General features: G+C 32.0%; 1 protein-coding gene across 4 annotated transcripts; it reads right to left on the reverse strand.

Annotated features, from left to right (window-relative positions):
- Positions 1 to 694: 694 nt before the first annotated feature.
- Positions 695 to 24,550, reverse strand: LOC149418071 (glutathione S-transferase 1-like). 4 transcript variants are annotated; one of them, XM_089639641.1, is made up of 7 exons: positions 18,697 to 18,836; positions 15,391 to 15,538; positions 11,713 to 11,884; positions 8,403 to 8,461; positions 7,346 to 7,487; positions 3,497 to 3,661; positions 695 to 1,549 (listed from the first exon to the last, which is right to left on the reverse strand). In XM_089639641.1, the coding sequence occupies exons 2-7, from the start codon at positions 15,432 to 15,434 to the stop codon at positions 1,397 to 1,399; spliced, it is 735 nt and encodes a 244-aa protein (XP_089495767.1). In that variant the 5' UTR covers positions 15,435 to 15,538; positions 18,697 to 18,836; the 3' UTR covers positions 695 to 1,396. The 4 variants fall into 4 exon arrangements, with proteins under 4 accessions (XP_089495767.1, XP_089495766.1, XP_089495765.1 ...); XM_089639640.1 differs by having other exon boundaries at positions 15,391 to 15,559; XM_089639639.1 differs by lacking the exons at positions 15,391 to 15,538; positions 18,697 to 18,836 and adding an exon at positions 24,220 to 24,550.
- Positions 24,551 to 25,343: the final 793 nt, after the last annotated feature.

Below are 25,343 nucleotides of genomic sequence, written 5' to 3' on the forward strand. Positions count from 1 at the left end.
AAAACTTAATTCTATTCCAAATTCAAAATAAACATTATATTATCCATCAATATTATTTAATATGCAATAAATATACATTTAATGTAACGTAGGCTAAATATATTGAATATGTGAATTAATCTATGATTGGTAGTGCCAACAACAAAAAAATCGTCAAAGGTGTAATGCAGCAAAAAAGTGCTAAAACGTATACGTTTTTAAAGCATCCTTGCATGTATGAGAAATATTAATTATCAGAGAATTTAAAAACTTATTTCAGTAATAAAAAATAATAATAGGAAAATCTGTTTAACCGATTCGAATCTTTCACAGGAATTTGAACATTATATTTTTTACATGTTTTAACTTTTTCATCAGCTAAATTTGTTCAATTGATTCAAGGTATTGATGGAAATAATTTTAATTGATTTGAACTTTATCGAATTTATGCGTGCAATTGAACCGAGCTCTGTTGTGGATCGATAAAACGATTTAAACTTTAATTTTGTTTGATAAATAATCAAAACTATCTAGATAATCCACCCAAGGACGGTTTGTTTCACAGAATTTAAACAATTTATCAAATTTTACCGTCAATTTTCTAAGTTCTGTGAAACTTCTATTTAAGTTCTGTTGTTATGTCATTATTGGCCAGATACTTCACACAAATAAAAAGTTAACACAACTTTTATAAAATCTTTAAGGACTTGCTTTTAAATTTGATGAATTGTTCACATTCTATTAAACAAACTGTCTTAAGTATAGTCTAGGTGCACGTATTTTGTGAATAATGCGTTATTTAAAAGTATTTCTAGTAAATATTAGATATTCTATTAAAAATGTGTTTTTTTGTGTAGAATAATTACTATTGGTCATACAACAGGTATTGATTTAAAATATTTTACAAATGAAGTATGTAGGTAGGATCGGTTGGTATAATATTTTTGGTATGGCTTATGTTAATGTTTATTTAGAAAAGACATAAACGTTCATGGTATATATTTGATAATTAAAAAAAAATAGGGTGATTTGGCTTTAGTAAGCTAAAATAATATTATTTATTTCTATCGAGCTTAACTTGATTTTCTTTTATATTTTAAAGTAAATAAATAAAAAAAAAACAAGTTCTGCTGTGTGATTATCACAACTCCTTCTGAATGCATTACCAAACTGTTAAACTTGTTTATAAATAAACTGCTTTAAAAAAAATAATAATGATATTATAAACTACACAAAATTAAAATCAAAATCTAAAGTAATATCTCTACTATCCAATGATTTTCAAAACGTATTTGAGGTTTATAAGCACAGAATCTGCTAAATTGACAAGTAGAAGCAAACTTTTATCTTGATTTAATCTATAAATATTTGATAAGATTTTTTATGGCAAAAGTATTCGATATCTTTGAACGACAGACTAGCTCGACTGAAGCTTTGCCTTGTACATTCCGCCCATCATGTTAGCTCCAGCTTGGTTGATCTCCTCATAGCCATGTGAAGCAAGTTCCTGCTTGGTGCGAGCATACCAGGCTGACACGTTGGGATAGGGGGTCAAATCGAAGCCAAAAGCCTGGAATCATAAATAAAAATTATAATACTTTTATTCTGTTAGGGAATTTCGAATTAATTTCGTTAATATTATTTCAAGATATTGCGTAACTTTTATTAAAGTACTAGTGGATTCCCCGCAATGCTTCGCTATTGCTTATGACTTTTTCCACTATTTAAACATCTTTAAATACTCATGGCACTAATAACAACAAACTTTGAAATTTTCTGCGATATCGGTGGACTACTTTTCGAATTTTGGAGCACAAACATAGGAATGCTGAATTTTTTAATTTTAAGATTAGAAAAAATTTAGAATTTAACTCAACCATTTGAAATGAATTTAATTTAAAACATTGTCCTGTCACAGACCTTCTATGTAGGGAAGTTAAAATTTGTGTTTGTATGTATTTTTGGATGAGAAATCTGAAAAGAATTTCGTTGAAAAAAATATCTCAACAACAGCGCCACCTATCGGGTGCAAAACTTTCCAATATATATATTTTTTGTACTAGGCAATTCGCCCTAAAGAGAGAGCTTTGTTATACACATTCACAAAATTTCATTGAAATCGGTTGGACGGTATCGGAGATTCGCCTGACACTTGAATTTATATCATTTATATTTTATATATTAAGATACAAGTAATTCTGTGAATAGTAGAAAAAAACAATCGCATCGAAAAAAGTGTATTTCGAATTTTCTCTGATTTAATAAATCAAAACCAAAAGTTTCTCTGAAACCATAAGATTTATAAGTAGGTACTTAAATACCTAAATAGTTAATTATAAACACATAAAAATCTTTTTAGTTTCAAATAAGGAATTAAACAATTTTTCTAAAAAAATTAAGCCATCTGGAAGGCAATAATTCTTTTTTTAAACTTTCTTCAGACCGGTAGGTACCATAACGTTGATTATCTTTTCCGGTTTGATTGCTCATAGTAGGAACCACGATCACGCAAATTCTTGTGGAATAAAAAAGTAGTATACCCTTCAAAGTGCTCTACCAAGAAAAGACAAGTACGAGTATTTGTCCGCCACGCCACCCTCTCTGAATTACGTTTTTAGGAAATACGTCTGCTACCAATAAATGACAAGTACGAGTATTTGCCCGCCGCGCCCATGTGTATTACGGAAATAAAATCCTAGGCATTGGACGACTTCTGAAGTTCTAAAATATTATAATTCTCTATTATAAGATCCATATAACATTACGGGTATACATACAGTGGCAGATTGTCAATTGTTCAGATTATGAACCTGAAACTTTTGACCATTTACATGTTTTTGTGTTATGTAAATACCGCTCACAAGACCCAACTGCCCCCTATTGTTTGGAGCCAGTGAAACTATGGCTTCCCCAGTTGTAAAGCTGAAGGTAGTGAAGAGAGTAAGGAGACGGGGAAGAAGATCGTGGGGAAGTACCTGGCTATTCAGATCTGGTCACCGAATACGGCTAAAGCCATTTCAAGCAATGTTTCAATTCTGAATGGTCTTACTATCAGGGCGATACTAATTCTTCCACTCTGGAACGTGCCGCAAATATAAAACATATTACTTTAAATTAATGAAATGTGAAATAACACACATAAATTTTACTTCCGCACACCGGGATTTGAACCCGCGACCTCCGGATTGCTAGTTGAGAGCCCTCGACCACCAAGTCCTTTATTTTCTTATTACCTATTTATAATAAAGTTTTAGATTGAAGAAGATACGGCATTGCACTCAGAGGACATTATTCCAAAAACACTGCATATTGCGTGACTTATAGTTGCTTTTTAATCCTCCATTATACTATTAATGAAATTAATGCATTTATTAGACTTGTCCAATTTTTTAACAAAGAAATATAGAATTGGGTCGTAAAAAAATCTAAAATAATTTTTTTCAAAGCCAATGAGTTTTTAAAATTTTTACGGTAATGAGCTAATTAATGATAGCGAAAGTTAATTTTATTGTCTTACGTCTAAGTTGGAGACGGTAACGACCAGAGAAATATCTGCAATGGTAAGGTGCGATCCAGCAACATAGGTGTGTCCATCGAGCATCGTGTTGAGCCAGCCCACAGCTTCTTGAAGTTTTTCCAAGTTCTCAGGAGTGTTGCCAACTCCGTGGAACAAGAAGGCAACCTGAAATCAAATTGAATGATTTACATCTTATGCGAATGCAGTCACATTTAGAAAAAAATGCGAAAACTTTTATTATATTTTATATGTGTGGTGTTATATTATACGGAATGGGATTCCGTACCGCAAATAAATCTATGAATTTATTTTGATGACCGTTCCACGTTCATATCTACGTCTAGTATGAAAGAGTCGGCATGAGAGAACAAGAAGAAATGAGAATGAAAGAGAAGGAACGGTAGTCCAATATTACTTCTTTATTACCTGTTATTTTAGATAATATATTGATTTTTTTATTTTTATTTAAATTTTTATATTCGGTTCTCTTCTGATAACTCCATGAGCCAAGATTTGCTGGACCTAATGTATAATTTAATTTGATTGATTTAATTTATTTTATACTAGGTAAGAATTTGTACAACGTTACAGATGAAAATTCAGAGCTTCTTTGATTGATTTTTATAAAGAGGCCCCGTTTTCTTTTATTATTTATTTATTTATAAATTCACGCCCGGCTGGGCTTTAACATGTTTTTTTCTTATTTCTATTTCAATTATGAGTTTATATTTATTTGGTTGTTAGATAACATTAATCTAGTCTATTTGCTTTGCCCTAGATTTTGTAAAAATGTGAATTATGTAATGTGCTTTCTTCTCTTTTTTGATTTTTTTAAAGAATCTTGACTTTTATTCATCAATCCCAATTCTAAAGAAAGTTATAATTTCATTAATGGAAATTATTCGAATAAGTGGATAAATGGAGTCAGGTTCTGCCTCAGTATTAATACTGGCATCTGAAGTCAATCATAAAGATCTAATATCGGATCCAGTTTAATTCATTCGGACGAAAAATGAAAAACATAATTTTTTTTTTTTTGTAATTATTTTTTATTTTTAATAATATGCTTACATGGTACATAATTCATTTTACATCTTGGGTCTTTTTACTACTCTTCCATTGAAAGCATTTGCTTGTGTATGGAAGGGGAGTGTACATAAATGTTGTTGTTAGTTAGTATTTAAATAATTCATTGTAAATACATGTATGTTTGCTGTAGTATTTTTTTGATAGTAGTGAAGGATAATATATTAATATAATAAATTTTTAAAAAAGAAAGGAAGTTATGGAAAACTAAGGATATTTGTGAGATTAATTAAGTGACAGTAGTTTTTTTTTCAGAATATTTTTAAAGTGTCTCTTGACAGAGAGCAGTATTCGGGTTTTATCATTAATGCTTCTGATTTCTTCTGGTAGACGATTGAAAAAAGTTCTTCCTTGGTAAGTATAATGATGTTGTGCAAAAGACGTATTTAGTTTTGGGCATAGAAAAACATGCCTAAGTCGCGTTCTGTTTTCATTTAAAAATTGATATTTATCTTTTTCTTTTATAATTTGGATTAGTGAGTTTTTAATATATAGGTCTTTAAATGTAGGTACTTGAAATTCTTCAAACAGGCGTTCTGTTGGGTAGTCAAAGGATTTTTTTAATATAATTTTAATAATTGTTCTTTGTATAATTTCAATTGGAAGAAGGTTACATTTATACGCGGATCCCCAACTAATAATAGCGTATTGTAAAGTGGATTGAACTAAGGCATAGTAAATTAAATATAAATTTTTTATCGACAGAAAGTTTCTAATTCTTAAAAATATATATATTAATTTTCTAATTTTGTTTACTACTTGACATATTTGTTCCTTCCATTTCAGATTTTTATCAATAATTACTCCTAGATATTTAATTTTATTTGTTGTTTTTAGTACTGTACAGTTTGATTTGCAATAGTTTTGGCTGTGAATTTTAGTATTATTATGTATGAAAATGTTAAAATTTTTAGGAGTATCATTTGTATGGATTGCAAATGGAATTACAAATGTCTTTTCATTATTAAGTGACAGTAAATTAGTGTCGAAAAAATTCTTGAGCGTGTTGATGTCTTCTGTGGCCTTTAATTCTACTTTTTCCCAAGTCTTATCACTTATTATTAATACTGTATCATCAGCGTATGACGTAATTTGACCATGTAAAGGTTGAAAAAAAAATCGTTTACATATATAGTAAATAGAATTGGTCCAAACACTGTACCTTGGGGAATTCCAAAGCTTGTAATCTCTTGATCACTATTAACACGATTGATTTTTACTACTTGAGGACGGTTTTTTAAGTAGTCGGTGATCCATTTAATCGCGTTGCCTTTTATGCCGATATTATTCAATTTTTTTAATAGCATCTCATGGGATATGCTATCGAATGCCTTTCTAAGGTCAATAAATATACCCGCACATTTTTTACCTTTATCTAATGATTCGTAAATGTATGAAGTTACGTTAGCAATAGCATCTTGTGTGCTGAGAGATTTTATAAAGCCAAACTGGTTTTTGTGTAATATTTTATTATTATCTAGAAAATTTACCAATTGTTTTTTTACTATTTTTTCAAAGATCTTTCCTATATTAGAAATTAGACATATTGGGCAATAATTCGTTGCTTGATGTGGATCTCCAGATTTGTAAATAGGTGAGATTATTGTGGTTTTGTAGTTCACTGGAAAAATTCCATTTGTTAAACTTAAGTTTATTAAATGAGTGATAGGTTTTATTAAGTGAGGTTTCATAGTTTTTAACATGTGTGTTGTAATAGAATCAAAACCGGGAGACGAACCTCCTTTCATATTTTCTATTATTTTCGAAATTTCACATTCTGTTGTTGTTTCAAACATTGAAAGTATATTACGTTTCTGTATATTTTTATTTTTATGGTTTTCTTGGTTTGAAGGCTTATGAATATTTTTCGCAAGATTTTTCCCAACATTAGCAAAGAAGGAATGAAATATGTTTGCACATTGTTTAGGCTGTATATTGGCATCTATAATTATTTTATCATGTTCAATGTACTTAATGTTTTTTTATACGTTATGTTTTTTTGTATTTTCTATGGCGAAATTAACAGTTTTCCACATTTGTTTATGGTTATTTTCTGAAGATAATATTTTATTTTTTAAATAGTCTTCTTTCCTTTTTTTAATATAAGATGTTAATTTATTTTTATATTTTTTTTAGAAAATATATGCTTTTTCATCTTGGGGATTTTTTAAAGTTATTTTGTAAAGTTTTTCTTTATTTCTGATAGATATAATAAGTCCTTTGGTAATCCAAGGCTTTAAACATCTTAATTTTGATTTTATGTGTGTTGTTATCTCAGTCGTAGAATTTTTAATGTGTTGTGACATAATATTTTCGAAGTTAGTCGAACAAATTTCAGTATCATCACTGTTTAAAACATTATTCCAACCCTCCTTTTTTAATTTTTCAGAGAGAATAGTCATATCTATTGTTGATTTTTTGGTTATTAAATTATGTTTTTTATGTTTAATATTATTATTATACAGAAGTAAGCATGAGTGATGATCAGTTATGTTAGTTTTCCAAACAATTGATTTTATTTTGTGAAGATCTTTAATGTTAACATTTGTCCAAATGTGGTCTAAACAAGATGGAGTATGTTCTTTTATTTCACTAGTATTTTTATTTATGCAAGATATAAAATTTTGTTCAGTCATACAATTGATGTATTCATTTTTGTTATTATTTTCTATTTTTTCATTAATATTAACGTTAAAATCTCCTACGACGAAGCAAAGTTTATTTTTTAATTTTAATTATATATATATTGAGGATTTGACTTACGTAATAGTTGAAACTCCTCTGGTACAGAGTGAGAACATCGAAGTACAACCTCTGGTCTACGAGGGCCCTGACCCTCGGCTCTTTGGGGTACAGGCTGTCGTTCTTGGCGTACTGATTTACGAGGTAACCCATAATTGCTCGGCTGAAAATATAATAAAATAATCAATTTTAAACTTAACATCCCTTTAGAACACATAAATTACCAGTCATAGAATCATTTAAATATTCTGACATTAGAAAACAGAAGAAAAATAAACGACCTAACCTTTTTATTAAAATTATTGAACTCTAAATTCGATTGTTGTGAACTCCTGCATTTAATAAATCTACACATACCTACACGAACAACTAGACAAATATCAAAATTTTACATACATACATCTCATTCCAACTATAGTTTTCACTCTCCAATACAACGTTTGCACAGTCTTGGTAACAAATACTTAAATAATATAAATGTATTTGACAATAATTTGAACTTGGCCAACTTTAAACGGAGTATGTGCGAACTATTTTTACCTAATTTGTAAACTATTGTTATACTTTCTTACAAATCATTATGGTTGATTTTGTGGATTTTGGCAGATTTTATATTTTTCGTTTCACTTACTCTATCCATACCTATATTTTTAAAATTCTTATATTTTATGTAACATATTTTGTCAACTCTGATATTTTTTATGTAACCTGTATTTTGTTAACACTGATTTTTTTTAAAAAAAATTTTATATGTAATCTGTATAACTAAAAAATAAAGATGTACATTATTATAGGTAAAAGCCCTATGGGCGTTTAAATAAATAAATAAAATAAAAAATAAAAAAAAATGACGTTCATATTCAAATAATTTTCGGAGCATACTTTGCGATTTTTTTCTGTCGGTGGAATTTTCTGTAATTACCACTTTGGCTCTGCAAATGTATAGATATTATTTTTAAACACATATATTTATTTAGGAACTTAAAGTGTTTGAGAAAAATAGGTTATAAATCGGCTCAAAATTCCTCAAATGCGTTAACTAATTATTAGGATTTCTAAGTAATATATTAAAAATTACCTTTCAGTAAGGACGAGTCCATTGTCTTCCAGTACTGGAATTGAATGTTGAGGGTTCAACTACAACAAGAACAAAACAACACATTGAAAATTATCCTTATTAGCCATGGAAATGAAACACAATAACATGTAAACTTTTGGTGATTCAATAATTAATTTAATGAAATGCCTTCAATCTACCCACAGAGTATGCAGTTCAAAGTTATGATATTATTCTTATGAAATAAGGATGACCCGACGGTTGGCCATCCCGACAATTTGCCTGCCAACAGTTGATCCCTCGAACTGTTGACCCCCCGGACAGGTTCTCTTTCTGCCAGTTGATCCCTCAGGGCGTATGTCATCTTTAGTTATGCTGTGTGGAGGATATTTTTAGGGAAAGGAAGGAGATGAAGTTTTGGGAAGAAAAATGGTATGAGGGGGTGAGTAGGAGTCGGGGGTCAGTGCGTCCAGGAGTGAATCCATCTCTCCCATTGCGGAGCAAGCGATGGGTAGAGAGTCCGGCTGGAGAAGACAAAGGCCTCCTTCAAAAAATCTATCAACAATTTTCTTGAAATTTAGATTTCTCAAACCGATTTGGTTAAAAAATATAGAGGATTTATTGGTATATGAAGGTATTGGTAAAGGGGAGGTATTGCTTTAAGGAATTATTGACAAGCTAAGGGGGAGAAAATCAGATTTGATGCCAAAATAAACAATTTCGGCGTCGTTCTTTAGTTTCCTGAGTTGTACTGACTGGCAGTATATTTCTCAGTTAATGGGGATTTATTACTTAGTATAAATTAGTTTTAAATTAACGAAATTATACGACGTACACATATTACGTAGACTATCACAAACGGATTACCCATATGATAAATTAAATTAAAGTAAATCTTTGCATACATTCTAATAATTCCTCCTGCACATACAAATGAGCAAAACTCTACTGTCAGGGAACGTTAATAAATTTAGCTAAGCCCATCAAAAAGTCGCCTTCAGTGACTAGCAGAAGAAGTATTCAATTATTATTATTAAATTATTGGAATATAAAAACCTATATTTGCACAATTACTTTTTATCTGTTTACCTTTTCATCTATTTCATGTAACAAAGAGTAAGTGGTCGAGATTATCTTAGTCGTTGATTAACTATTATAATTAGTATGTTAGTAGGTACTTGGTTGATGCAAATAGATCCCTGAAAATATTATCGCCTATTGGTTCTTTTGATCTTGGTTCAGTTCATCCTCTTCCTAAAGAGTATTTCCGCATAGCATTATCTCCTAACGTAAGTATAAGAGGCTTCTGCGAAGAATTAACAAAACAATAATCTCGGAGTGGAATTTACGCCAGAAATGAGTGCAAATTTGGTTCATCTCTCCAAGGGTATTTACTGTTTTAGAGAAAAGAGCCTCACTAGATAATGTTTGCTTTGCAGATTTTTAATAATAATCGCCAAAAAAATATTCACAACTACTCGTACTTATACATATTACTGGACACTCTGGACAGGGCATATTACAAGGTTAGTAGACCACCTCTACTTCTAGGAGGACGAAGAATTGGGAAACCTACACTTAAGTAACTTGTTTATGAAAGATGAACACAACATCGATAGGTAGGCAAAAAACATGAGACTGGGATCAGAACGGATCGTTTTGAGGCATCGGACCATTCAAAAGCCTATAGTTCGATTAATTGACGACGAAGGGTGTAACGGACGTTGTTGGCCACATTATTTCATTTCATAAAAATATGTTATACATTTATAAAATGTCCCTACCCCACGCCACTGGCGAAATCACCATTCCCCGCCACTGGTCATTTTGTTCCCATTTTCGGCCAAGGTGGCCTGAAAACTTTGTCTCCGAACGGCATCGATACCGCATCGCGCGTCTATCTCTGCCGAGCGGATCGATGTTCAACTTTTTACTATGTATAATTTACTAGAAAAAATGAATTTTTAAATGTTGTAAATGTCTATATTTTACTTGTACATCTCCTCGGCGGTAGTTAAATAAAAACTATTTGCTATGTGCTACCACTGAGGAGATATTAAAAATGCTGTTTTTCACATATATGTATATCCATTTTTGTAGAATAATTTTTACCTTTTTGCGTGTACAAAAATCCAGGAACCTCGTAGCATAGTGAATCTTATCTCTTTCTGAGCGCTATGTTACGAGGGACCTGAGAAAATACTAAATTAACAATATTTTACAAATTTGATCGCTTCAAGATCATTTTTACACTTTTATTTACAAACTTTTCTTATTTTTTGTCGTATCTTGGCAAACTAAAAATCTAGTTGTCAAGATACACATTCTTATAACTACTATGCATTTAAACTATGTAATTGTTATTCATGTAAGCCTTCAAAATCTTTTCAAAGTCGCAAATTCAAGCGTCTACCTTCGGCTATGCTACCGGCCAAATGAATATGCGACATTTTGCCGGGGCATATAAACACATTACTTGCGCGGATAGAATCCCCCACCACTTTTTGACTCACAGCTCAACGTCGGGTGCGATTCAGGCTTATTGCATATAAGCAGCCAGATAAAAAAATAAAAATTAGTTCATCTTTACCACCGAAACCAAGCGTTTTATTATCTACAAGTGACTCCTGCCCACCATCTGCCTCACCTTGCCAAGTCTTCTGCTCCAAGCCTTCTGGCGTTACCTTTTAAAGATCAGCCGGCCCTACTCTGGAAAACCGCCAACGCCAGGAGCGAGCAGAGACGAAAGCACACCCAGTACCCAACATTCACCAAGCACTGGGTGCGGGAGGCAGATTTTTCATCAATTTACACTACTATCATCATCATCGGCCGTAAAGGAGCATTCTCATCGGTTGAAGACACGGTTTGGAACCGGTGCCAAAATCTACAGTCTTGTGCGGACTCCCGTCCAGTACAAAGGGGTACCAAATTCAATCGTTTTTGCCAGGTACTATAAAACATGTCAGGTGGTTAAACAAATGTTAACAAATATTAAATAATATTCTTCCTCTTTGTATACCAGTTTTTTTTTACCCCCACTCCATGGCGGACATGGCTTCTTCGCTCCTCGTTGTTTTGCGTTGCGTGTAGAGCTGGAGACACGGACTTACTTATACTTGGTCACTCCAGCGCAATTCTGATCTTCCTCTTCTTCTCCTGCCTTCCACTTTGCTAGTCACTATGAGTTTCTCCAAGCTGAAACCCTCAGGAATCAATTTTTCCGAAGTATCTTAAAATGCGATGCAGGCAGGCAGTTGGAAGTTAATGTGGATGCCTAGAATTCACAAACTGGACACATTTGGACTAATTATTATATAAATATTCTTACCTTGAGGAATTCGGGTGTCATATGTGCCCCTTTCATGATATCCGTCAGTTTAAGGTTGAGGTCAAGCCCGATGATCTTGGCCACGAGCATGACACACCTGGAGGGTGGAGAGGGGGGGACGTAGTAGAGGTCAACTGGCATCTTTCCTGCTGCTACTTTGGCTGCTGCGTTACTGAAATGAGAATAAAATATTAATAATAAAAATCCACCGCAACTAACTTAACGGTATTTCAAAACTTCATTATACAATCATTTGCAGAAAATAAACAAGTCGACTGTATATATACAGACTTTTCGAAGGCATTCGACAAAGTATCCCATAAACTACTAATCCAAAAACTATTTGCTCTAGGAATAAGGGATAACATGCTAAAATGGTTTAGTAGCTATTTGTCAAATCGTAAACTGTTCGTTAAAATAAAATCTTGGATGTCGAAAGCTTTCCGGGCTACCAGTGGCCTACCGCAAGGTAGTCACCTTGGCCCGGTTTTGTTCCTCATTTTCATCAATGATATAACCAATTGCTTCAACGATGTCGAGGTATTGCTCTTTGCAGATGACGTCAAACTATACAAGAAAATAACTGATATAAATCATTGCCATATACTACAGTCAAATATTAGTAAGTTTAGAGATTGGTGCGTTCAAAATAATTTATTTTTAAATGTAGTAAAGTGCAAAACCTTGACTTTCTTCAGAAACAAAAATCCTGTTTTATTCGAATATTCCATCAATAACATAGCTTTAGAAAGAGTCACGGAAATGAGAGATCTTGGAATTATTTTGGATGAAAAACTAAGTTTCACCAATCATATCCATCAAATTGTGAACAAAGGTATGAAAACACTAGGCTTCGTATTAAGAACAACTAACAACTTTAATTCTTTGCAAGCCATTAAACTATTATACGTATCTCTAGTAAGAAGTCTAATTGAATATAACTCAGTAGTTTGGTCTCCATCTTATAAAATTCACATTAACAACATTGAGCGAATACAAAAAAAATTTCTACGTTTTATAAATTTTAAATTAAATATCCCTGTCGAAGACTTAAAATACAATTTCTTACTAAATACTCTAAAAATACATACATTAGAAGATAGACGTAAAATAAACGATTTAACGTTCTTATTCAAAATACTTAACTCAAAATTCGACTGCTGTGAACTCCTGCAACTTATAAACATACATACACCCACAGTAACAACACGACAAAATACAATATTCTACAGCAGCACACATAAGCGTAACTACATTGCCCACTCTCCGATACAACGACTTCACACCATGGGAAATCATTACTTGGGTGATGTTGACATATTCAATACCAACTTGGCAAGTTTTGTGGATCATTTAAAACATTTATTTCAACAATACTCCTAAACACATCATGTAAACCAACAAATAGCTGTAATTTTCTGTTTTTGTTTCTTGTGTTTGTATGACTTGTTGCATAGCTTTTATCAAATGTAATTTTATTCTTATTTTTTATGTTTGAAAGTATTTGTCAAATTAAAATTATACTACCAACAATGTAAAAGCCCTCTGGGCGTTAAATAAATAAATAAATAAATAAATAAATAAAATAAAATAGTTCAAAGGTTATGTCAGGCTGAATTTACATAGGTAAGAGATGGAGGTGTGTTAAGTGATATCTATATGAATTGGCGCCACTAGGAAATCACAGCAGCTGCAGTGTCGTTCTAGGAATTGAATTTTAAAAATAAAAAAGAGGCTATACAACACTTTGTTGGGCTAACGATCTAAAAAAAATGTGAAGATGTAAATGTCATTTTAAAAAACTACAATACTGTACACGTAAAAGGGTCTACGCCTACATCAACGTCGAGACTCTGGTACAAACAAAAATCTATATCTGAATTAAGTATACTAACCCGCTTACTGTGTACGGTAGATGAAAAATTTGACACGGGTTTCTTTGAAACCTATGAGTTATAAAACGTCACAAATTATAAAACAATATTTGTTAAAACGCGAGACCTAGATCAAATTGAAAAATAACAGGAAATAGAATAGCAAAAATCCATTGAAAAATACTAAGAATAAGCTGGAAAATATAATAATTATGTGATGGTGATTGAAAATAGGTAGCACAAAAATAAGAAGGATGAATATTTTGTCGTCCCTTTTTGCACGATTTATTGTAAGCCAAAATACAAAAAGTCCTTGGAAATTACAAAAAAGGTGAAGATTAATTTATTGAGTTTTGTACATTTTTATGTTTTCCAATATTAGAAAGCATTATTCCCAGATTGATGTCCTCTACAAATCGTGTAGGAAGGGTTAATCCCTTAGCGTTGTTTTTTTATGAGATTGCTATGCAAACATGAAGAAGAAAACAATGACTTGCATATCATCCTCTCGTAGGTCAAATAATTTGCAAGTCATGTCTAACTGACTCGTTCTCTAATTGCCTGCATTGGGTTAGTACCAAGTCACAAAGTGCTGGTCATTAGTTCATTAATAATTATTACTGTTAGTCTACCTAAGTCCCACATAATGGAGTATTTTCACAAACCATGAATACCGTTAAAGGACTTGTGAATGATTTAAAATCTATTTTTCTAATGTGTTATTTTAGAATTTTCATTAATTATTATTGATTTTGAAAATGATCTAAAAGGGCAGATTCTGAAACGGTTCCAACTGGAAAAAAGGCATCATGACATAAATACGCCAATTTCTTGTAAAACGGCTGTCACCAACGTCGGCCGGCGTGACGCCAAAGCCGCCAAATTCACGAGTTGAACAAATGTTGGTGGTTTTGGCGGCAAATACAGAATGGCCCAATTTAAATCGTCATAGAAAATGTATACATCAACATAAAAATGAAATAAAAATATCTTCTCTCGTGTAGAGGTATCGTAAACATTTATTTTGTATTTTCTCGATCTACCTATCTATTGCAGTACATAGACGGTGTCCTTCGGGTGTGGGGACCTGAGATCCAACCTCAAGAATGCTATCGACTAAGCAGTAAAGCAGGTATATAACCTTATAACTGCAAGGTTGGTCTTCTCCTTTGAATTATGTATGAAAAAACCCAATATCTTTGTGGCTGATTTACAGATCTTTTCAATATGACTATGAAATTTTAAGCGAGCGTCATACACAATTCACCATGTACTTCAGAGACGTATCATTCATTTTGAAAATCAAATATTTGGTAGAGCACATATACTGAATATTTTTGAAAGTTAATACCCAAGTTTACAATCAATATTCCAGTCAATACCTGCATTAATGTCTTCTTAGAGCTTTCTGCAGTCTTTTATTTACCCTATTCTCAAGAAAAGTTTAATATCATCAGCAAAAAGTAAAAAACGCACGAATTTTATTGTTAAATAAAAACAATAATGGTCCTAAAATGGATCCCTATGACACACAAGAGTTTGTAGGCGCTAGAGTTAAACTCACTATAATTTCAACATCAACAACAATGAAATGCATGAAACTAATAAAAAATAAACAAAAACATCAATTGCTACCGTGTTAAAATGAGTTTGTGTTATTTGTCAGTACCCATAGTCATTTAATGCTGTAAAATATTGAAAATTCTAACCTAACCTCATTTTAACAACAACAATTTAGGTGAGTGCATTATAATTGCGTGATTTGATACAATATGGTGCCGCTGTATTTAAATTATGAACTAACTTGATATTGACCACGTGCTGCTTTGCAACAGCCGCTGTATCCATACACTGACCCAGTTTGCGTATTTAAACTCTCGGCTTCGCACAATAATTCACTTTCTTTTAGACTAAAGTTATTTTTATTTTAGATAATTATTATTCTTCTGTTACTAAGGCAAATATTTGTTCTTCTGTTAGTAAAAGTTATTTTTTTCAAAGATAATATCAAAACCATCACAATTTTTTTTATTTTTTATTACAAGATAATACTTTACAAAATGATAACAAAGTTATAATGTATTATTCCCAGTGAGTTTACAAAACTCATTCCAATAACACATTTGTTTTATAATCCTACCATGATTTAATACGGTAAGGTTAGTTGCGGAATAATTAGTTGATTTTTAGTTAAAGTTTTATGTGAACACGTCTTAAGCGTCCCAACAGCTCCAAACCACCCAAAACCAGTGAGATCATGACATCCCCAATAAAAGGTTTTGAGGTTGAAGAAAGTAAATAAGCGAAAGTGATGGAGAAGAGGATGGTGGTATTCAGATTTTGTCACCAAGGCATTTAAAACAACATTTCGATACTGACAATCCAATCTTTCACCGAGGCGATACTGAGAATAGTTACCAAGAGAACTGTAAAGTTAGTGGCCGGTAAGTTTTGAAAAAATGGATCAATACGTAAGTAATCATTTTTTGTTCGTCAAAGCTTTCACAAGCCTTGGAAAAATAAAATACTGACCACCCTGATGAAAAATTAAATGCCACCCCATTGTTGAGGACAATAGCGAAAATCTATGTCAACACGAACGTAGGATTTAAAAAATTCAAATCTTCAGAATCAACCAAAAATTCATTAGAATATATTTTCAAAGTGTTTTCGGACAATTGAAAACATTTATGATTCTCGCAGCCAATATATTTATTGGCTGCTATTGCATTATGTTAATTTTTAGGGTGTTAAACCACGATCTCAAACCCCTTTTTTCTTGAGCCCATGGTAGCCCTTATTTTCGTTATTGGGATTTGTACGACGATTTTAACGTGCTAAAATATGTTGTACGTTACACCAATTAACCGGCAAGTCTGATTCTACCTGAATGTCGCAGGTTCAGTCCTCCGTTAGCTAGTTCTCCACCATTGAACAATGAACATGCAACATTTTTAATTTCTTGGGAAGATATAGGATTATAATATTACTAGGTTAGTGGTAAATGTTTGTCATTCCTTTTTTATGATAGTAAAAGAACATTACACAAAGACCAAAAATCAAATTTTGTAACGTTAAAAGATTTTCAATGTAAAATATCATTTTACGTTTGCAAACATAATCTGTTAACAAATCAAGACAATAAATACACAAAACCAGATTAATATTGATAGAAACGAAGTGATTAAGCTTAATAGTTCTTGATATCCGGTACCTGACGGTTACACCAAAACTAAACGACGAAAACCACATTAATTGTTCTTATAGTTAGTACCTATACTGAAATAATCTAATAACTGGTCAAGGCAATTAGCGCGCGTCACACGGTATCACATCTACATATATAAATAAACCACAATTCACAAATCTACTCCGATGATGGACACCGCAACGCTGTCCGAAACGTTGGCTAAATAAGGAAGAAGCACGACACAGCATGATAACCCAAAAAATGAATCACGATAGTACTTTTGGCTGTGAAAATTTCAAATCATGTCGGACATAATCGGTTCATAAAATAAATTTGTTAATGTTTATTTTAGATAACGATCAATACATTTATAAGTAATGAGATCGCCCGAGGAAGATATGGCATGATCAAGTGAATCAAATACTTAAGTCGGGCCATGTCAAGCGTCAGAATAATAGAAGAGTAATGTGTGACGACATATGAATGTGAATGAGGCAAGGAGCGTGTGCCAAGACCGAGTTGTTTGACGGTCCGTCCTCTCTGCCTACTCTGAAACTGGGTGATAGTTAGTTAGTTAGTTGAAAAAATATATATTTTGCATTATATGGTGATCCTGGAATTATCTTATTGGTGTAAACTATGTTTCGTAGACAAAATGATCTTATTTTTTGTAGATATACAGGTTGCCAGGGGGCAAAGTGCGCTAACTACGTGAGGTGATTCTAATTCCAACGTGTTAAGTCAATTTTCAGGTAAAAAATAGAATTGTTAAATTGGAAAATAAATATTCTTCTATGGAAAAAATATTTTTGCATGGGAAAATAAACATTGGAATTTCTAAAAAAGTTTTTTACCTCTTTTACATGTATTGTCATGTAGAATCACCTCCCGAAGTTACCGCACTTTACCCCCGGATACTCTGTATACGATCATGGGTATGGTTATGATTTTTCCAACTGTAAATATTTAAACTGGCAGCATGAAAAAAAAATCTTGGAAGCTAAAAATCTGCTGGATCTTACATTTCAAAATAACAATAAATTACCCATCTCATCATCCTTGAATTTGGTGTGATAATTTATTGCTATCGTAGTATTGTTTTTACCTATTGGTTACCTTCATAAAAACGAAAGAATTATGATAACTTACACTACATAAATGATAAAACCTGGAAGGTATAATATATATGTTTTTCCCTTTGTAATTGACTCGTTAATTCAATTTATTTAATGTTCATTAATTATTGATATAATAATTATTTCAAAGCATTACAAAATTGTGCATTTACCCCATTTTTTTTATATAAATGTATCAGACAGAATTACGTTAAAAAAATTGGGTATCAGCTATAATACTAGTAGCAACAAGTCATAGATAGATCACAGATATCTGAATTGATTCAGGTCAAAAGTAAAAATGAAAAATTGGCGAAGTAAAACTAAATAAACGTTAAATTACTCAAAATAAACTTAATGTAGATTATTTTTTGTTGTGTTTAAATTAATAATCCACAATTTCTCCGTTTAAACGTGTTTCCATGGCATATATTTCTTAACTATTTTAGAAATATATTTGTACAGCGCCCTTGTGGTGATTTCTCACAAAAACGGCGCTATATAAATTAGCCAAATATTATTAATATTATTATAATATAGTAATAAATTAATTATTTATTTGCACTGTGCTTTAAAAACACGCATTAAATTTGATAGGTGCATAAAATGATGAAAAAATAAATATTTTAAATGAATAATATATAGTGCAAGTACAATATAAAAACAGTTTTTGATGTTTATATAATCTTGGTGCCTGAAAATTCACACAATCTTGTGAATGTACTTATTTCTAAGGCGCTACAATAAATAGGTCACAAAAATTCCTGTAAATCACAATGTAACTGCCATTCTAAATAATATATACTTTTATGATCTTCCTTGTGCTTTAAAAAAACGGCGCAAAACCACGCAACTGCGACGGAAAAGTGATTTTAAAACAGTTCCCTTTTACAGGTTTTGACTTTTACATTTATTTAGGAACAGGATATATCGATCCTTACCGCGCGAAGTTCAAAACTAGAATGGCCTACCGCCTGACAACAAATACACTCCTTCTGTGTGCATGAGACACATCGAACAGGTAAACCAACGGAAATGTATTATGGGCGTGTCCGTGTTCCCGAAGTAATGCAATTTTTTTTCTCATTCTTGGGAATTTCAAGCCAAGTTGTGAAAATATCGAAAATCTATTTATTTATTCATAAGAGTTTCAACATGGTGTGCTCAATTATTGGGGTACTTTGTGAGGCTGAAGGAAGTAAGGAAGAGAAGGAAACGTAGAAGTTGAAAATTAGAAAGTCTGTGGTTTTGCAGATCTGGTCACCATACACGGATAAAGCCATTTAAGTTCACAAGGGCAATAGAGGGAGTATCTTCCACTATTTTTCGAACAAATAGTAACTGTCCTCTTTTCTGGGCCTATACTGAACTCAAAAATATAACTGATCATGACCTTCGCAAATTTATATTTTTCTTTTAGACTACGATGGGCTAGACAAGTTGAAATAATGCCAGATGACAGGCCAACAAAACTATGATCAAATGGGGTACCCCAATGGAATTAACTCAGAAAAAGACTGAGTAAGAGTGGAAAATGACTAGATCAGGATATGTATTGTTTCATAGTACTTTCAAAGATGTATTGAATTACGTAAGTTTAAACTTAATGATAAGGGCTTACTAGATCAGGAGATAAAGGACTGAGGAGTGGAGATACATACAAGAAAATCAAATTACGCGTGAGAACACCGTAACTGCGCCGGGCTGGACTTGTTGGAAAAATACAAGATTCAAACAGAGACTCCAACAATGGAGATGTAGAAAGACTGCATGGAAAAGGACTGAGGGGCGATTCCGATTTTAGGTAAGAATAAGAATTTACCCTTAACCTTAAAATTAAAGACCTTTCTCTATTATCTGAGAGATCTGGAATCGAAGTCAACATACATTTTTTTAATAGGTTAAAGACAATTTTTTATCATTATGTGCAACCGAAATCTCCCCCCAGTTCTCGTGGATAACAGCAGAATTGTCATAAGCCTTAAAATTAACGACTTTTTCGCTATCATCCGAGAGATCTGGAATCGAAGTCAACCTACAATTCGTTAATAGGTTAAAGACAATTTGTATCATTATGTACAACCGGAATCTCTCCCTAGTTTTCATGGATGACAGCAGAATTTTCATTAGCCTTTAAATTAACATCTTTTCCACTAAATGCGATTCCAGTTATCTCGGATGGCAGCGAAAAGATGTTAATTTTAAGATTTAGGACAATTCCTTAAGTAGAACCAGAATGGCCCCTCTGGAGACGAAACAGTCTGTAATATAAACACACATAATATTATACAGTGTGTTAAAAGACGTACTTGACTGACTTAAACCAGTGATATCTGACATTATTGGGAGAAAAAAATTTAATTGAAATTTTGGACAAAAAGTAATTTTCAACGAGATTCTTCCACATAACATAACTAGTCACTCTGGTTACTTACAACCCAACCACTCATTTTGACCCTAGCTGTCCAACACCTACTGATTTTCTATGTTTTTGTTTGAAAAAAATGCCAAAAATGTCACCGGAGACCTTTATTTCATTTGGATTTCTAATTCCAAATAATGACAAGAATCACAAGTTTAATTCAAATACACCCCTAAACAACATTTTTACATTTTTTGTGAATATCCTTGAGTCCAACTAGTCCAACCATCTGTTGTAACTGGGACTATGGCATTCCCGATAGGGGTATGTTATGAGGCTAAAGGTAGTGTGAAGGAGATGAAAGAGAGAAAGGCGAGGAAGCGCCGTTATGATGATGAATCACACTCCTAGTGATTTTCTGTTCAGTGATCGACCACTACCAGGGACCTAGTGCTTGCTTTACATATTGGTTCACGGTCCACACGCGACCTTTAAAACTAAATTTGTTTTCAGAGATTAATTCCAAAAGATAGGAAATAAATGATACCGCGAGTTGCTTTAAGTAATTTCAGTTACAATTGATCGATTACTTTATTTGTACGTGGCGATAAGATGATTACAGTTCTATAAATAAATTATATTTTAAAATTAGTAACGTAAATAAGTGTATTCTTTGAAGTGGTTCAAATTTTAAAATAACGTTTAAATAACCGACTTTGCACGAGTTTATCTTTTACATACAATTAAATTTAATTTTTCCCTCAAAATACTGAAAAAATAATGCTTAACACAAACAGTAAGTTGAAATTTATGAATCAAACCAAAAAGCGTATTGTTATATTTTTCAACGTTCAAACGGTTATAACAAAGTTTCATAGCAAGTTTTATGGTTCATTTTAAAATTACGATGACAGCTAAACATTTATGTTTTTTTAAATTCAAGCATAATATATTGTGTATATATGTACTTCGAGTAAAGAGAAAGTACCTACCTGCATACATGTGAAAGTATTTTTTTTATATATAAGTCGTTTGAAAAAAGACCGGAAATGGGCATAATAAAATAATATCTACGTTGGTGTGTATTGTGGGTACGTTAGTAACCGTGGCAACCAAACGTCAACACAACGGAAGCTATTCGGACGCGTGACCTAATAATACAGCCTTAATACAGTCATAGAGTTTTAAAACAGGTGTTTCCTTACCTCAGCTGGTAACTTTGTTCTCACTATACATAATTAACTAGCCACTTGCTGGACACCCTGGACAAAGAAATTATTACCTCATTTTATCGAAAATGGTCAATATTATCCTTCTTGTCAATGTGGTGTACAATTCATTTATAATCTTGGTATGAAAATAAACCGCATTAGGTAAATAATTGGACTACCTTATATATTTATTTTTTGTCAATTTTTTAGAACTTCATTTTTTTAATTAAAAAAACACACTTTTACCAAATACGACTTGCGATCATTGATGTGTTATATTAAGGCTAAGCTTAGTGCTAAATCACTTTTTTTTTAATCTTTATATCGAATTGGTGTACATTATGAATACCAAAAAATATGCTTTAGATAAATTGAAGGTTTTCCTATCGTTTCGCTTGAGTAGAATACAAAAAAATACTAAATAAAAAGTATAAATGTAAACTATTAAAAAATATTTTTTTCAATAGAAATGTATGAACGCGTAAAGGAATTAACTCAAACAAACTACAGTATTATAGCTATGATTATCTGTGACAGTTTCACTTGATTTACTTTTTTGCTTTCTTATAAAACTATTTACGAAATAAATAAAAACCAGTTTTGTGCTTGAAATCGAACGTTTCTAGACTGCGTTTGTCAAGCGATTTTAATGCCTATTACCTACAATATAAAGTATACCAAGAATACACATATTTTTGGCTTGTCGTTTCCTCTTAAGATGAGATTTAAAACGAAAAAATAGATTCCGCTTTCCTCCAATAGACCTCCAACTCTCTCAACGCTGTAACTAAATCTACCGAATTCGTTCTACGAGCACCGCGTATCGCTTTCTAATAGTGGAACAAGTTTCAACGAGATATTAGTACCTAATAGTACTTCTTATTGTAGTTCTATGCTTGCAAGTAGATATTTTGATCAGTGACAGCTGTTTCACATTCCAAAGACACCGCAAAACTGCAGTGAAACAAGCTACAAACGGTTTTTAGCAAATCTTCACGTAACTATTGAAAGAAGACAGGTTTCATTTTACTTTCATTTTCAATGTTCTTTAATTTGGAAGTCATTTTGCGAAAGACGGAAAGGCTTATAAAAAAATGGACATATACTTGAATGGAAAAAAATCTTCAATGAAATTGTGCAGTAAATCTGTTGTCAAAAGTTGTCGGAGGAAAAAGGGTTGGTCGTTAGTCAAAAGCCAGTTTTTTTTCTTCTTCGATCGCAAAGGAAAAATAAAAATATACATAATCCATTCAGAGTCTCAATTTTATTCAACTTTATTTTGTACACTAGCTCCAGGGGGTCAGTGTGTCCAGGAGTAACGAAAGTATGAATCAATTTCTCCCACAGATGTATGCAGGGCGATTGGTCGATAGAGTCCTTTTGAAGAGGTCAAAGGGTCCACCAACCAGTGTCTGCCGATACGGCCCACAACGCCCAGCTGGGCAGTCGCATCCGCCCCCAAAACCTAGACAAACCTCATTTACCCGGCACCCCTACCGAGTCATCAAACTTAGTGATCCATTTGGTAAGACATATGGCAGAGGTGATGGATATCCAATAAATAGTTATTGAATCGTGGCTCCCTAATCGGGAGCTCTTTTCTAATGACAGGCAGAATCAAAAATACCCTTACATGTGATATTTCGTAAAAATATATACATAATATATTACTGATATTATAATAAAATAAATACAAAAGTTATACTTGCTGGTTTTGCTAAATAAGTATCTGCCGAAAACTTAGAACATTTCAAACGAATATTTTAAACAAGAAATTGTCATGCACATCAAACAAACTAAGATATATCAGTTGTAACATGTTGATTGTTTTAACGTCTTATGACTTTTTATGTATTGTATAAGCCACAGTATTTACAAATAGAATAGATAGCTACAAATTTTAATATAGATTTATTTACCTGCCAAGTTTTCTGTATAAGTGGCAAAAAAGGAACTGACTGAGGAACTAGCTATTTTTATAAAACTGTAGATTTTTTAATCCTCAATTTATTTGCTGAATCCACGCCACCGATAATATGTTGATCTGTAGGTACCTACCATCAGAAAATAAAATAGTAATTTTGTTAAAAAAACTATTTTCACTTGTGTTTGTAACTCCACTTCCACGAACTCTGGAACTCGGTTTTGTTATGAATTTAAGTCTTATTTAAAAAAATGGAATAAGATATTTAACATAAAATTATTTAAAATTTTTTGTTAAATTTTCATGAATTATTTATTTTGATATCGATTTTTATATTTTTATATTATTTTTTACATAATTCTCTTTCAACCCTCCGATGGGCAACGTACTTTTTATAATATTTCTAACATTGTAAATCACTTCGCTTCCGCATTGAATTCTCAACTGAGAAATACTATGAAAAGGAATAATATTATATAATATAATATAAATTATAATAAAAAAACAATAAAAATACTTTTCTCCATCGAAAATAAAACAAATACAATAATTATTGGAACAACTGGTACAATAGCTAGAATAACGTAAAACAACTAGTGCAATAGCTGAAACAGCGGGATAACCAAGTCAACCTGTACAATATCTGGAACAGCGGGATCAATAACTGAACCAATTGATACAATAATTGGAATGGCAAAATTTACAACTGCTACAACAGCTGAAATGGCGACTTCAGTAACAAGCAGCGTATTTACGAAATTTCATAGTATCAAATATTGCGAGAAACCTGTAAAAAAATAAATGATTAAACTAATGTTTTAAACCAATTACCAAGAATCCGCTTCAGCAACTTCAATCACAGTTACGTTAGGTTCTTCAACAGGCAACGCTGGTACAGTAACTGGAACAGCGGTTTCAACAACTGGAATAATAGCTGGAGTAGCTGGTTCAACAACAACAGCTGGAACACTCACTGGCACTACTGGTGCAACAACTGAACTTAGTGGTCTATTTACTTTATTTCTCTTATCCTTAGTATTTTTAGGTGTGTTAGACATCTCCACTTTATTTGATGATTTACTATTACCCATTTTAACTTTTTTAATTAACTCACCCAAATAAAAAATGAAAATGCTTTTCTAAAAGACGTGAACGTGAACGCACTTCGAGAGACCGTACTAACAATGTTACTGTTACAACAAATGCATATGCCTGAGTGTATTTATGATAACGGAAAGATATAACGAAACATTACTATACGTGTTGTTTCTAGAATGTATTTTTTTATCTCTATGATCCGAATTAGTATGTTATAGATTGGAAAAGAAGTATTTAAGATACTAGTTCATATCTGTGTGTCAAAGATTGATTTTTTCTTGCTCGATGAAAAAAGATAAGGACGTGGATTTTGACTTTTATTTTAATTCATTGGCAGTTTGATACTACTAGAAATATAAACGAATTGAAATGATTCTTTTCAATGACGTTTTATTTTTAAGAAAGTTTTTTAACTATCTAACCATCTCGCTAACTGGAGAGGGGTAGATAGAAATGAAAAACTGCTACACAACTCTATTAATGTTATTCCAATTTTTTTGTCGTTTTATTTTAACGGTTGTATTTCATCCAAAAAAATGTACGGTAAATACACTTTTGTATTATTTCACCCACCATGCTAGAAATATCCTGTGTTAAGAATTATTTGAATAAAACCTCATTAACACTAGTGGCAACTAAGTTTTGAGTAATTTCATCTTTCTGTTATTTTGTTACGGAAACTTGAAGAATGCTGAAGAATATTTTGATCTCATCACCTTGGCACACGTTACATGTTAAGTTTGCATTTTTTATTGGGAGACAAAATAATAAAAAAAACTTACTTCCTATGAATAACATAAAGTTGACATATTTTTTTAATTTTGGAGAATATTTTTCAAGGTTTTGTAATGTCATCT

This window comes from Hesperophylax consimilis, chromosome 14 (genome assembly GCF_061612785.1).
Source record: "Hesperophylax consimilis isolate HC1 chromosome 14, BYU_Hcon_1.0, whole genome shotgun sequence".
Lineage (NCBI taxonomy): Eukaryota > Metazoa > Arthropoda > Insecta > Trichoptera > Limnephilidae > Hesperophylax > Hesperophylax consimilis.